Here is a 14131-nt window from a genome sequence, read left to right as displayed (position 1 = left end):
CTTTCAGATCTCAAATCCCCTTAAAACAGGAAATGTGTTTTTGCTCATAACTTCTTGTAAGAAGCTTTTGCCAAATCCAGAAATTTAGAGATAAATGAACTGTTTTAGGTTATAAGTAACATCATTTTGGCAGGGGTAGCAAATTTATAAATACCAAGTGACTAGTATACATCCACATTTGTAATACGCTTGACTTGACTAAGCTTAATCAAATGTCAGAATTTGGCTACAAAAATGGTATGTTTTGGATTAGTTATACCCCTTTCTTGGTAATCAAGATTTCTTTGTTTCTTTAAAAAGCTTTTAGCTATTCTTTGACTGGAGTTGGTGAAAAAGTTGGAATTGGCTGATTAACTCGAATCTCCTAATTAAAATAGTGATGCTTGGTAGGTACACATATATTCATCAACTCAAGAATTTCAAGCTCGAAGATACTGTGAGGCGCTTCAGCCTCTTTTGATCTCTCATAATCAATTGAATAATAGGTATTTTAGGCTTCTCTCCATCTTTTAAACTCCCAATGCCAGATACTCATTTAACTGGCTTTTCCTGCCTGGAGACCAGCACAATTAGTTTCCAATGCCGATCCCAGTTTTGCCATTTTATCCCCTTCTATCCCACTATTCTCCATGTGATGACAATTCCTCTCTTGTTTTTCTACTACCCATGATTGGCTTCACCTCCCTCTTGTTCTGAAGTAATAACCACCGTTAGTATTCAGTGCCAATTTATCCAGGGCCTTGTACTAGCAAAATGATGGTCATCTCTATTATTTTAGATGCCCAAAAGCAGACCATAGTCTGCTTGCCAGGACTTCTCATAGTATTTCATTTTGATTAAACAAATTGCCCAGAGTTTACTCATTCTCTTGCTGGCTTTAAAAGTATAGTTAATTTTAAATACAACATGACACAAAATGCCAGTAAAGATTAATAACTGATCATTATTAAAAATATTCTATAAACATATTCTGGTATAGTTGTCTTTAAAGACTTCCAAATATCCTTTATTATGATGGTATACTTCAAAATAAAAAATTAAGAAAGTTCCTAGATTATAAGAATTTATCCTGAGATTAAGTTGACATAACAGGATTTTTGACCAATTTGGTAAGTTGTTAGAAGCAATTTAAATGACCTAGTCATTTGGATGAATGTTGTTCTTAGTGAACTACCTTTTATGAAGAAGTGATTTTCACCAGCTATTTTTAATAGCTCATAAAATTTTATATTTTAAGAGATATTCTTTATGTAAGATATCAATAAAAATGTGTTTATAAATGAAAGCCCTTTAAAAAACAAAAAAATTGCTAGACAAATATAAAGCACTATTACAATAAAAAGTTATAAGTTTTAAATAGTGTAAACATTTTAATATTTTGGCTAAAAGAAAACAAAGTCTTGTATGAAAAGAAAATAATGTACTGAGAAATGTGTCATTTTTAAACATGAAAGGACAAACCAGGAGAATTTCAAATTCAGATAGTTTTTGAAACTTTTTATTTATATTTTGGTCTTACAAATATCATTTTAAAATTCACTTTTCTGTAATAATGTAAAGCACAAAAATTTGCTAAACATCAGATCCACACAAATCCTCAAAAGGTTTTCTATGTAGTCTTCATTAATGCAAATCTTTGTGAATGTTTCACTCATTTTAGATCTTGAATCTGTTTCACAATAACGAAGCCATAAAGTTTTTATGCAGTGCATTCATTATAAACTATAGCATTAAAATGAAAGTTGGGTAATAAAAATACGAAAGAATCTGAGGATCAAGCAATCTGCTGAGGCTCGGTATATCTTACTTGCTTTGTAGTTTTCTGTCATTACTTTCAAAGAGCACATAGCACATGAGGCATAGTAGTAATCATCTCCCTTATTAACCTCCCTAATTTAAAAATCTGTTGTTTGTAAAACTGGACCAATTATCACAAACTATCATTTGCATAATTAACCTAAAGACTATTACAATGCATTTTGTTAGTGGTATCAACAAATGTAGAAGGATAGAAATTTATAAAAAAATGACTTGTTAAGCTTGTCATTTCCTTAGTTAGAATGGGCTGTGCTGCCACTTCAACTTTTAATTAGATGTTTAGTGCCTCGCAGTAAAAGATTGATCAAAGGATGGAAGCACAACTAAATTATTTTCTAGGTGCTGCAATATTTCATTTGATAAGGTAACAGAAGGACAGGACACAATTTAATCAAGATTTATATGCGCTCCAACTTTTCACTCAGGAATTCTTCTACACTGTCTGTGTTCCATTTGAGGATGCTCAGTTCTTCAGCAATGTTCCCACTGTCATCCAAAAGCTTTAGTACAGGGTCTGAACCACGAACATACTACAAAAAAGAGGGACATCATCATTATTTTCTGCTTAGAAGAGCTTTATCATCCTCAAACAAGATCCAAACCAAAGGAATCCAGCTTATCTAAATTTAATAGTAACATAAAAAAAGCTTTTAGATACAACATTACATACAACAGGTCTTAAAGGAGGTCTTTTGGGAAATAATTTAATGAGATTTCATAAAAAATGATAATTAAAAAAATTACATTTTACCTCTAAAGAGAAAAACACCTGTTGATATCAACAGTTTATTTGGGATTTACACTTATTATTGACTGTAACAAATGTTTATTGCATACATAATATTCTTAAACTTTCAAATGAGCTTAAAATCTAATGAAGGAGGCAGACAAGCTCAAATGATTAACGAGAGAGAACGATTACGTAAGGGCAATAGTAAAATACGTAAGGTATACATACAAATTATCAGACAGGATTCTGCATTGGACTTTGAATTTCTTTGGTTTAAGAAATCTAATGATTTTGTTGTAATTAGTTTATAATTAGGCTGGTTTCCTGAAACTTCCAACCCCCTAGGTTGGGTCCAATATTTTTCCAGCGAGTTCTGAGAAATCCTAAGTCTGGTTAAATATGATGACAAACATGATCCCATTCCTGAAGAGATCAACCTTCAAAAAAGAAAGAAATTAATACTGGAAAAAAGGGATCCCATTAAAATCATCTTACCTTGATTTGTAGTCCTCTGAATAGTTTGGGTTTATCACTCCTGACGAAAGCTTCAGAAAAAAGAAAAAGATTCAAATTGTTCACTTCCAAATCCAAGCTAGGCATAAAGATCAATACAAAAAGTATAAATATACTCAGTAAGAAAAACATTAGATCCTAAATGGAAAGAGCTCAGGAGATTCAAACAGATGAATATAAATGGAAAGACATATACTCTTCAATGGGACAATGAAATATTTTAAGGTGTCAATTGTTTCAAATTAATCGAAATCCCAAATTCCAATGGGATTCTGAGAGCTTGACAAAATGATAGTAAAGCTCAGCTAGAAGAAGAGTAAATGTGTGAGGATAGTGAGTTTTGAAAAAGTAAAACATGGGAGGAGAATTTTTTTTTTTTTTTTAAACTGAGCCATCCTGCTACCTGTTGGCAGCTCAGCGGCTGCTCAGCTCGGGCTGGGAATCAAACCGCTGTTGCTCAGAGCTCAAACTCTTGAGTGAGCTCTTAATCAACTGAGCCACTTGGCTGGCCCGAGAATTTTTTCATTTGCTTTTTAATATATAATACTGACATCAGAATAGGTAAAAAAGATCAGGACATCTAGAGAGATACAAATATCTGTATGAATTTTTTAATATGGTAAAGCTATCAAATCAGAGAAAGGGAGGTGGGGGAGGGAGAGACTGATTATGTGTGTGTGAATTATTCAATACATACTTTTGAGAAAACTATTTGGAAAAAAATAGAAAAATAGGTGTCTACATCATATCTATTATCTAAATGAATTCCAGATGGATTAACATTTTAAATTCATTCAACAAATATTTATTGAATACCTACTGTATTTCTGACAAGAGATAAAGCTATATAAAAGGAACATGATTTCTGCTCTTAAGTAGTGTATGGCCTGTTGGGGAAGAAAGATGCTAAACAAGTAATCACACAATAATTTCAATTAAAAAGTGTTAAAAAGAAAAGAGGGAGGTTTAGAATACTACCATAGCATTTAACACAGAAAAAATGAATGGAATATAAAATTCTTTTCCTAAGCATGACCTTAAAAAAAGAAATGCTCTATAGATATGTCTATATGAAAATTAAATTGCAGTACAGTAAAACAGCACTACAAACAAAATTAAAAGTAAAAATCACATATGGTGGGAAAATCATCTCTAACATATAATGTATAAAAGTGCTCTTCTAAATTATTAAGGAAAAATAAATACTAGGTAGAGAAATGAACTATGGATAGGAGCATATCATGTGCAAATAAATAATCAATAAACATTTGAAATAAATGTTCAGCCTAATAATCAAATAAGTACCAAAGAAACAATGAGGTACCCTCAATTCAGAGTGACAAAAATTAAAAAGAAAATTTAAGGTTAGAGAGGGTGTGGAGAAAAGGATTTTGTTGGGAAAAATATGGACATATCCTTCCTGAAGGATATTTAGCAAAATGTACCAAAAGTCTTAAAATGTACATACTCTTTAAACCTGCAAGTTCCCTTCTAAGAATGTCTTTATTCTGAGGAAATAATTACACAATAATGCAAAGATACATAAGGTCCTGCTAACCAAGTCTGGAAATTTGGAAATAATCTAAATGTGTAAAAGGCTATTGGTTAAATAAATTATATACAGACTACACCATTGAATGTATCCAATCATTCAAAATTATGCTAATCTATATTTAGTGATATGGAAGCAAACTCATATTATATATAAAAAGCAGGTTATAGATCAGTTTGTTTCCTATGATTGTTAAAACACGATGGATAAACATTTTTATATATATGTATACATTTACAAAGGAAAAAGGCCAGAAGCACCAAACAAAATCTTTAAAAAAAATTAAGCAAGAAAATATAAAATACTTAGCACAATAAATAAAACAGAAAATGTTTATTATTAATTTAATAGGGGGTTATATCTGGAGCATAGGGTTTGGGGAAATTTTAATGGATAGTTTTCCTTTTTGCAGATGCTGTTGATCTACATTTTACCAGTTTTTTAGTAATGATTATGTCTAATGGTCCAAGTTAAAACAATTTACAATACATCTTTCTAAAATAAGAACAAATGAGATGTTTCATTTAGCTATTCGATAGTTCTTAATACCAGTCCTCTCTTATCGTTTGCATCATTCTCTACTTAGATTTTATGACACACATGCTTTTGAGAACTTATTTTTTAAACTTAGAATTAACTAGCAATAGCACTATAGACATGTTTCATTATGAAAGAATTTATATACTTGTATTTAGGACAACACAAAGATTAGTGAATGGTTTTCCTTTTTCTTTTAAGGTTTTGAGGACTTGTTGGAAGAGAGTTATATATTCCACCTAAACTTCCCCTACAACATTTAGTTCAAAATTAAACTGATTATTATTCTGGCTTATTAGAATCTTCATTAACTTTATCCTTCAGGATTTTTCCAAATATTTTGCAGACTTCTGAATCCTCAAAAGCTGATCTTATGATATGCTGTTGGATTTTTACCATCCCTTTGACAAACGCTGTATGCACACCTGTGCAAAACACCACTTAACACCCAGTATAGAACTTACTATGTAAGAAACCTCTCTGGGGAAAAGGACTAGTCTTATATATATATTTTTTGTATAACAGAGCCTAGTGCATTTAATAACTTTTATTTAACAGATTTTTAACAAGTTGGAATGAGTGAACAAATTTAAAAGGAATATTTAGATGAGTCACTAATGACAATTTTCATCAGTTCTGTGCTCTCTGTTAAGCATGTATCGATAAGCCTCCTAATTTTGAATGAGGGGAATATCTGTAGTAGCAAATCACATTTTACAGGCAATAAATTAATCATTTAACAGATATTTGAGTAGTTATTATATACACACAGCACTAGGATAGGCTACATGAGAATAGAAGGGACTTACAAAAAGACCTCACAGTAACTTATTGGGTTGTCGGAAAAGTCATGACGTATTTTGTCTGTTTTTCAAAGGTCATTTATTTATATAAAGAACAAAGATCAATCAATGATATATTGCCCATTTTGTTCGATAACCTTTTGCCATCTTTCAGTGAGCTTCATAATTCCTAGTTCATAGAAGGACCTGCATTTGTGAAAAACTGAACAAGGTGCTGATTTACAGCCTCATCTGAATTGAACGTTATACCATGCAAGGAGTTTTGAAGAGAGTGAGACAAGTGGAAGTCTGATGGCGCAAGGTCAGGCGAGTATGGTGGGCGTGGCAACACATCCCATCCAAGCTCCAATAATTTTTGACAGGTGATCAAACTTGTGTGTAGTCTCGTGTTGTCACAATGGAAAATAACTCCTTTACAATTAACAAGCTCTGGACGTTTCTGGATGATGGATTCGTTCAAACTGTCCAATTGTCGACAGTACACATTCAAATTGATTGTTTGGTTCCTTGGTAGGAGCTCGAAAAACACGACACCTTTAAAATCCCACCACACTGAGAGCATAACCTTCCTCTGATGAATGTCTGCTTTCTATGTCGTTTGAAGTGAATCATCACGTTGGGACCAAGACCGTTTGCGCACCACATTGTTGTAAACAATCCACTTCTCATCACTACTCGCTTCAAAAAAGGATCGTTTTCCTCATGTTTAATGAGCATATTGCAGATGTTTATACCCGCCATCAAATGAACTTCTTTGAGTTCATGCGGAACCCAAATATCGAGCTAGCTTACGTATCCCAGGTTCCTCAGGTGGTCATGAATGCTTGAATGATGGATGTTCAATGTTTCTGCAATCTGTGTTGTGTAATGTGGGTTTGACTCGATCAATGCCTTTATTTTGTCGTCATCAACCTCGGTGGGCCTCCCTGACCGAGGAGCATCGTTGAGATCAAAATCACCAGCACGGAATTTCATGAACCATCACTGGCACTGACGTTCTTGTAGAGCATTGTCACTGTAAACTTTATGCAACTTTTCACAAGCTTGAGGCAAGCTCTTCCCTTTATGGAAGTAAAACAGTAAAATATGGCAAAAATGCACAGTTTGGTCTTCCATCTTCAACTTGTAAAATCTCCAAAACTCAACCAAATCGCTCAATTTTTTTTTAGCATGAAGCTAGAACTGTCAGCTGTCAAATGATAAAGCAATAACATAGATGCGAATGACTCTAGTACTTCTAAAAATGAACTAGTGCCATCTGTCGCAAACATGCATCATGACTTTTCCGAAGACCCAATATTTTCTAGTTTACTGTCTGCTGTTTTAAAAACAGCAGATATCAGTTTGGAGATTCTTAAAGAAATTAATCCAGTCACTTTATTTCTGGAAAATGTTCTTATGCCGATTTAATTATCTGTCAGAAAGGCAGTTTTGTTAACAATACTTCAAAGTGATGAAACATACAGAGTGATGAGAAAACACATGAAATGTTTCAGCTTTCCTCTTAGGATTCTTATCAGCAGTCATTTGTATGGGCCCCTAGGAGAGGATTTAAGTTTTGCTGTACACACTGCTTGGAAAGTTGTGGGACTCTTCGTATAATTCTGAAACTCTTCAGAGTTAACTATAAAGACTATTAAAAAAATCTATCCTCTTCTTTGTTCTAAAAAGAGGATAAAAGTCAGGATAGGGAAATAATAGAAAAGACATATCGTGAGGTTATAAAGAAAAATGTTTGAATCATGTTATTTTCAAAATGATAAACTAGTAGAAATATAAATAAAAAAAGAGATAAAATATACTCAGCTAGATCTAATAATATACCTTTGATCACATTATATGTAGTCCTACAATGTACTCTACTGATTTTAAGATTTAATTTGGATCTTAATTTAATACGAGCTTATGGCAGGTACGAATAAGATTTGTGAATTGTCACATTAAATTGCATGGGAAGACAATTAGATGTTTTCCTGTTGATTAAACATAAGTACATCTGAATTAGAACATATTCTAAATAAAAATGTCTTATCATACCCAGAAACAACAATACAAAGGGAACTGTAACAACAACAAACAACAATAGAACTAGATTCTCAACTGTGCTCAAAAGAGTATTTCTAAAATAAGAATATTTACTATCAGATACAAACCATTTGGACTGTAAAATAATGAGTCATTTGGGTCCTCCCAATAAGACAATTTAAAAGCACTTAAAAACATTCAGAGAAGGAAAACTTAAATAATTAAGAGAATTTGGGGGAGACTGAGGTACAATAATGAAGACAAGACAAACTAAAAAGATTATGACTTCTCAGTCAGAATAACAAAGTCAGAAAAGGAATGTTTGAAGACTATAAATTCATCAGGGTATACAACCAATGAAAACACAGGCTTTTCACCAGATTCCTTTTTGTCAAAATTGGGGGCACCATTTCATGAAATCAATTTAGTAAACCCATTTATTCATTCAATATTTAAATTCCTCTTAGTAAGAGGGACAGTGTAAAGTAGATTCTAGGTATATTAATGATATATATATCATTTTTATATATATATATATATATATATATATAAATATAAATGTATATATGTATATATTTAATTCTGGGCTTTAAGAAGTTACTAGTTTGGTAGAGGCAAAAGACCAGTAAGCCAAATAAACACATTATGATATTATGTGGAAATTGCTATGGAACATTCTAAAGAAAAGAGTGAAAAATTCTATCCAAAGGCCCCTCAAAAATAATGCTAGAACTAAATTTTGGGTGAATAGGAGTTTGCCAAAGAATTAGGAAGGGGCATAAGCCAGGAGGTACATAGTGTGTGTAAAGACTTAGAGGTCAGAGTTCAGGGAACTGCAAATAGTTCTGCACATGAACTAAAAATGTTAACCTAAAACAGAGAAACCATGTTGTGATGGGTGTCATACATGACGCTATTGAGGTCGATATTTATTCTTTATATGATGGAAAACTATAAGGAATTTAAGCAAGAGGGCCACATAATCAAGTCTGCCCATGAAAAAGGTCTTTTTGGTAGCTGTACAGAGGAGTCAGTCGAAATAAGAAAAGAAAACAGAGATAGGCTAGACCAAATAACAAGTAACTAATCCTGGTTCTTTGTGAAACTGAACATTTTTACTATCTAGCCTTTTATAGAAATAGTTTGACAAGAACTACAAAATTAGAGAAAATTCATACATTTTTTATGAAGACAGATATATCCTTAACATGGTAAGATTCATACTTGTAGAGAAGGAAAACATACTTATTTATATTATTGGTTTTTTTTTTTTAGCTGAGTCATCCTGCCACCTGTTGGCAGCTCTGCTCAGGCTGGGAATCGAACTGCTGTTGCTCAGAGCTCGCCCTCTTGAGCGAGCACTTAACCAAACTGAGCCACTCGGCCACCCCCTTATATATTATTACTTTTGATGTCACCACAGTGATAGAACACTAGGCCCAATCTATTAAGAGAAATTATTACACATACTGCCTTTCTTACTTAAACAATCAAAACATGGAAACAAAAGTATTTGAGGAAGCATACCAGGAATTGGCTAGGAAATATGATCTGGGACTTTCTTCTATAAACAATGAGTTGTTTAATGTGGATAAAACATTTCAAAATTAAAATCTCTCTCTCTTCCAGAAAAATTTAACATTAATTTACTTTTCTATTTTATGACAAGGCTAATTTAAGTTGAGTGAATTAAAAAAATTATAACATATTGTAAGCTAATTCCTGAAGCTACTTGATGCTGATGACAATATGAAACAAAGACGACATGGAAATTAGTTCGGTGTTTGTAATTATGGTAAAAACTGGCAATTCTCCTTCATGCCCTATTCCGGAATAGCTATTAGTGAGTCTGAAAGTAGGAATACATAAAGGTTGTATTAAAAATATACCAACTTCTCTTGGGTTCAGAAAATATTGGTATTATACATAATTATAGCGAATATGGTTATGGATTACATAAACAATCATTTTCATTTTAAGTCAGCTTGTACTAATTAAATATTTATGCATAGAATTAAAATCCAATTGTTTTCAAAAGGAAAAGGCAGTATGAATACACGTACCCAAAGGTTTGATAATTTATACATAATATATACATATTTTATACATATATATATATATAAAATTAAGTTCTACAAAGATTGAGAAACTATACTCAAGCTTTTATAGACTGAACTATAAACTAGAAATTATTACCAAGGACATAATAAAATCTGATATCACAAATAGAAGGGCTAATTGTGGTATCAAAGCTACTCTTGACCACATGAAAAGCTAAGTCACAAAAGATTATTAATAAAACAAGTCAGTAAATATGAATAATCAATATAATTAAAAAGCAACTGCCAAACTTTCTAGGAATGAGTGATCACGTTATCATTCAGAGAGCTTATATAAAAACAACTATAGTACAATTCTGAGTTTAAGTGTTTGAGGAAAAAAAATACAGAGTAAGGAATTTTTTTCCCTAAACAGAAGTGTTATATTCTCTGTTACATCAGAATTTGTGCTTATTCTAACAAAGAATATATTTAATTAGACGAGTATCTGCTTTGAGCCTCATAGAAAGTGTCCCAAGTCAAATTATTCTATTTCATTTTTTGTGCCAAAATGAGCAGCATTTTATTATAAACAATTTTAGGTCAGCAATAAAGGGCAGGTGCTAATACAGGCAATTTTATAACACAATAAATCCAAATAATTATCTTGACATTAAGTAAATAAGGCAAGAAATTATGGGAAAACCAGCAGAAACAAAAACAGAATGAGGCATATAAATAGAGCACTCATGTATTTCAGTTAAAAAAGAAAAGAACATCATTACCTTTGTTGATCCAGAGAAAGCAGATACCTACTAAGAAGAAATTCTGGTGGCTAACTGGGCTCAAATTTAAAAACAGAGCCTAGCAGCCTTTTCTAAAATGGGCCTCTCACACAAATGGTGCTTTGAGAAGCCTCCACTTAAGCTGCCTGCCTCCCGCCTGCACTGAACTGCCTGCCTGCACTGTGTTTCTGCTGACTGAACCAACCGTTATAAAGGAGTTCCCCCATCAGTATCTTCACTAACCAATCAGAGCAACTCCATTCTGACCAATTAGGACAGTGCCTTTTGGACCAATCATAGTTTGAGGATTTGCAGTCCTAATCTGCATGAGGATGGACCATCAGGGACTAGGGGCAGGGACTTCTCTTTATAAGTCAGATCCCCTCTAGCTCAGACAAAACACTTTCTTTTTCCACTGCATTTCCCCAGCTGGAGCTGAAACACCAAAGACATCTAGCTGGAATAGAGTGGAGCAGAGCAGGTGAAGCCGACTGAAGGATAGCAGAGCAGAGCGCTGTGTAGCCAGAGAGGGCCGCCTCGAAGCCATGCTGTTTCACAGCTGTGCTGCTCCACAGCCGTGCTGTGTTACAGCTGAGTAGTTTGCACTGAATAAAGTTTCTTTAAACAACCCAAACTGGGGATTCCTGTTGGTGTTGTATTGGTGTCAACAACCACTGGTTGACACCTTCAGACAAGTTCAGTTTCAGAAAACTGATTTTAAAGAAACATGCAAGGACAGAATAGGAAAAAGCCTTAGTCCAAGTATTTTGGGAATTGCAAAGTTCCATTACTGTTTGATAGCAACCAAAAAAATAGTTTAGAAATATCCTTTCACATATTTAACCTTAAAATTTCCTGTGAAGATATACATGTGTGACTTATTCTCTTCTGCACCTCAAGTTCTATGAAAATTAATTCTATTCTTGATGATTTTTCATTTTGTACAGGTCTAGTCTCACTTAATGCAATTGTTCCTTAGGAGTTTTATATAAATCAATTCACATTTAAAATATACTAGAAGGAAATGCTACCTAAAGGGATTACATTTATATCTGGTAAAAGAATGGTTCTCATAAAATTTGTACTTGCTAAATAAAGAAAAAGCTCTTTTTAAGAAAATAACCACCTCATCATGTGTAGTATTTAAATCTTAATTTCATATATTATGCTTTCTTAAAGCAACCTAGTATTCAACAATTACCATAAAATTCAACTGACATGAAAACAAATGTGGAAAAAATTCATATGCTGTAGAGAAAGTATAATCCTAAAAATTCTTATTCGTGTTAATATATAATAAAATTATTCTTGTAAAATGTTGGTTTTAAATTATTAAACTAAGAATTTACTAGCGTTAATTACATACCTTGGACTTGAGGGAACCTCCCCAATTTTCATCCACAGACTTCAAGAATAGCTCCTGCATACAGCTGCAAAAAGAAAAACAGGAATTCAAAAAGATGGCATAAATTAAAAAATGTAGTTATAAAATAAATATAAAATTTCACAGCATAAACAATACAGTTAAGCAGATATATAGACTGAACAAATGTCAGAGTTGAATAGGACTATCTAGTTCCAGGCCAACAGAAAAGGAAATGGAGGCCAAAGGATATTAAATGGTCGAGGAATTTAAGCCCTACTTGGAGTGTTCTTAAATCTAGTCAAAAAGATTGAAGAAGATATGGAGACCAGACAATGAATTTGAATAGGTAAGATGTCCTACAAAGTTCTTCACATAATCTTAAGGATTTCCTACAGTTTTTTAGGATGCTAAATTGAACACAGTTATGTATTCATCTATCTAACATAGATATTTAATGAGAATTCTTTACAGTTGCTTTTAAAATTAAGTGATCATTGTTTTAAAACAAAACCCCAATACCTTTAAAAAGTAATTATAGTATGTACTATGTAAAGATATTGTGGGAACGCCAGTAAAATTTCATTATAAAGAACTTAAATCAACTATTTTCCCTTCGTGAATTCCAGCTGAAATGAATTCAGTGGTAAATGTTGCTTTTCTAGCTATAGAACCTGCACATCACATTCACTTTATAGTAATAGCTCATTATAAAAAACTCAAACTCAATACTTTATTACATTTAATTCAGTTAAAATGTATTCAATGGTAAACATCTTTTTCTTTTTTTGTAGCTTTAAAGCCTGCCTGTTCTTTTTGTAGTGATTTAGGAATGCTGTGACTCTAAGAAAAGGCAGACAATGATAAGAACACACTATACCCACTTTATTTTTTAGCTTTTAGACTTGTTTTTTAATTGTAGGTCCAAGAGCTAAAGATGGATTTTACTTTTTAAATTATAAAATAACATAAAAATCACATGTACTATGATTATTTTTGATACTTTGGAAAATACAGAAAAACACACAGTAGAAATTTAAAAATCACCTTAATTTCACCAACCCAAAATCTTTTTTTTTTTTAACATTTTGTGATTCTGGGCTGTATCAATCATTCTTAAGTTTTTAAAGGTCAAAGACACTTTTCAGAATCTAATGGAATTTTGCTTTAATTCAGGCTATTCATGGACTCTCTGGACTAACTGATGGATTTCAGAATAAAAACTCTGATAACTTCTAAGATTCTTTGCAACAGTAAAAATTTAACATTAAGCTGAACTGGGCCGACTGAGTAGCGCATTGGTTAAGAGTTGGCTTGGGATGCCAGCTCTGAGCAGCAGGGCCCTGCTTCGGATCCAACATGAGGACCAGTGATGCTGCGCCCTCTACAGCTAAGATGGTGAACAACAGCTCAACCTGGAGCTGGCTGCCATGAGTCACCGGTGACGGTGTAGGCTGCAGTGGAGCTGCAGTGGGCTCCCATAAGCTACCGTGAGCGGCCGTCCAATGGCTGGCGACCAATCTGCCTCACCCGGGAAGAGCGCAATGATCATAATACCAACATGGGCCAGTGAAGCGACATCCTCCAAAATTAGACTGAAGAACAAAACAGCAAGACAGCAACTTGTCTGTTCCCCTTCCCTGATTCCCCAATGCTGTTCCCCTCCCCAATTCCCCAATAAAATCTTAAAAAAAAAAAAAGATTAGGCTGAACTAATTCTATAAAATAAGTTGCTTGTGAATTAGATTTCATTAACTGGGTGAGACAAGTCTCTCTCTGCCCCCCCCAAATCTTTAAAAATATCAGCCCATATTACTAATAATCTCATAAAAAGATGCTCAACATCACTAATCATTAGGAAAATGAAGATCAAAACCATAATGAAATATCAGTTCACGCTCATTAGGATGGCTATTATAAAAAAAACAAAAAACAACTAGTGGTGGCGAAGATGTAGAGAATATGG

At 33.1% G+C, this 14131-nt stretch overlaps 1 protein-coding gene across 3 annotated transcripts in view; it reads right to left on the bottom strand.

Annotated features, from left to right (window-relative positions):
• Window positions 1-1476: 1476 nt before the first annotated feature.
• The window catches only part of SELENOF (selenoprotein F), a 37934-nt gene continuing 25279 nt past the window's right edge, over window positions 1477-14131 (bottom strand). The window contains exons 3-5 of one of the 3 annotated variants that reach the window (XM_019659911.1): window positions 12169-12232; window positions 3044-3093; window positions 1477-2348 (exon numbers count right to left, since the gene is read on the bottom strand). In XM_019659911.1, the coding sequence (XP_019515456.1) occupies window positions 2217-2348; window positions 3044-3093; window positions 12169-12232 (246 nt within the window). In that variant the 3' untranslated portion in view covers window positions 1477-2216. Of the gene's footprint in view, window positions 2349-3043; window positions 3141-12168; window positions 12233-14131 lie in introns of those variants that run through there. The other 2 variants (XM_019659912.1, XM_019659913.1) reach the window with 2 other exon arrangements.

The sequence above is a fragment of the Hipposideros armiger genome, unplaced genomic scaffold (assembly GCF_001890085.2).
Source record: "Hipposideros armiger isolate ML-2016 unplaced genomic scaffold, ASM189008v1 scaffold_307, whole genome shotgun sequence".
Taxonomy (NCBI): Eukaryota; Metazoa; Chordata; class Mammalia; order Chiroptera; family Hipposideridae; genus Hipposideros; species Hipposideros armiger.
The sequence above is the reverse complement of the archived record's forward strand: the minus strand, read 5'-3'. Positions and strand labels throughout refer to the sequence as shown.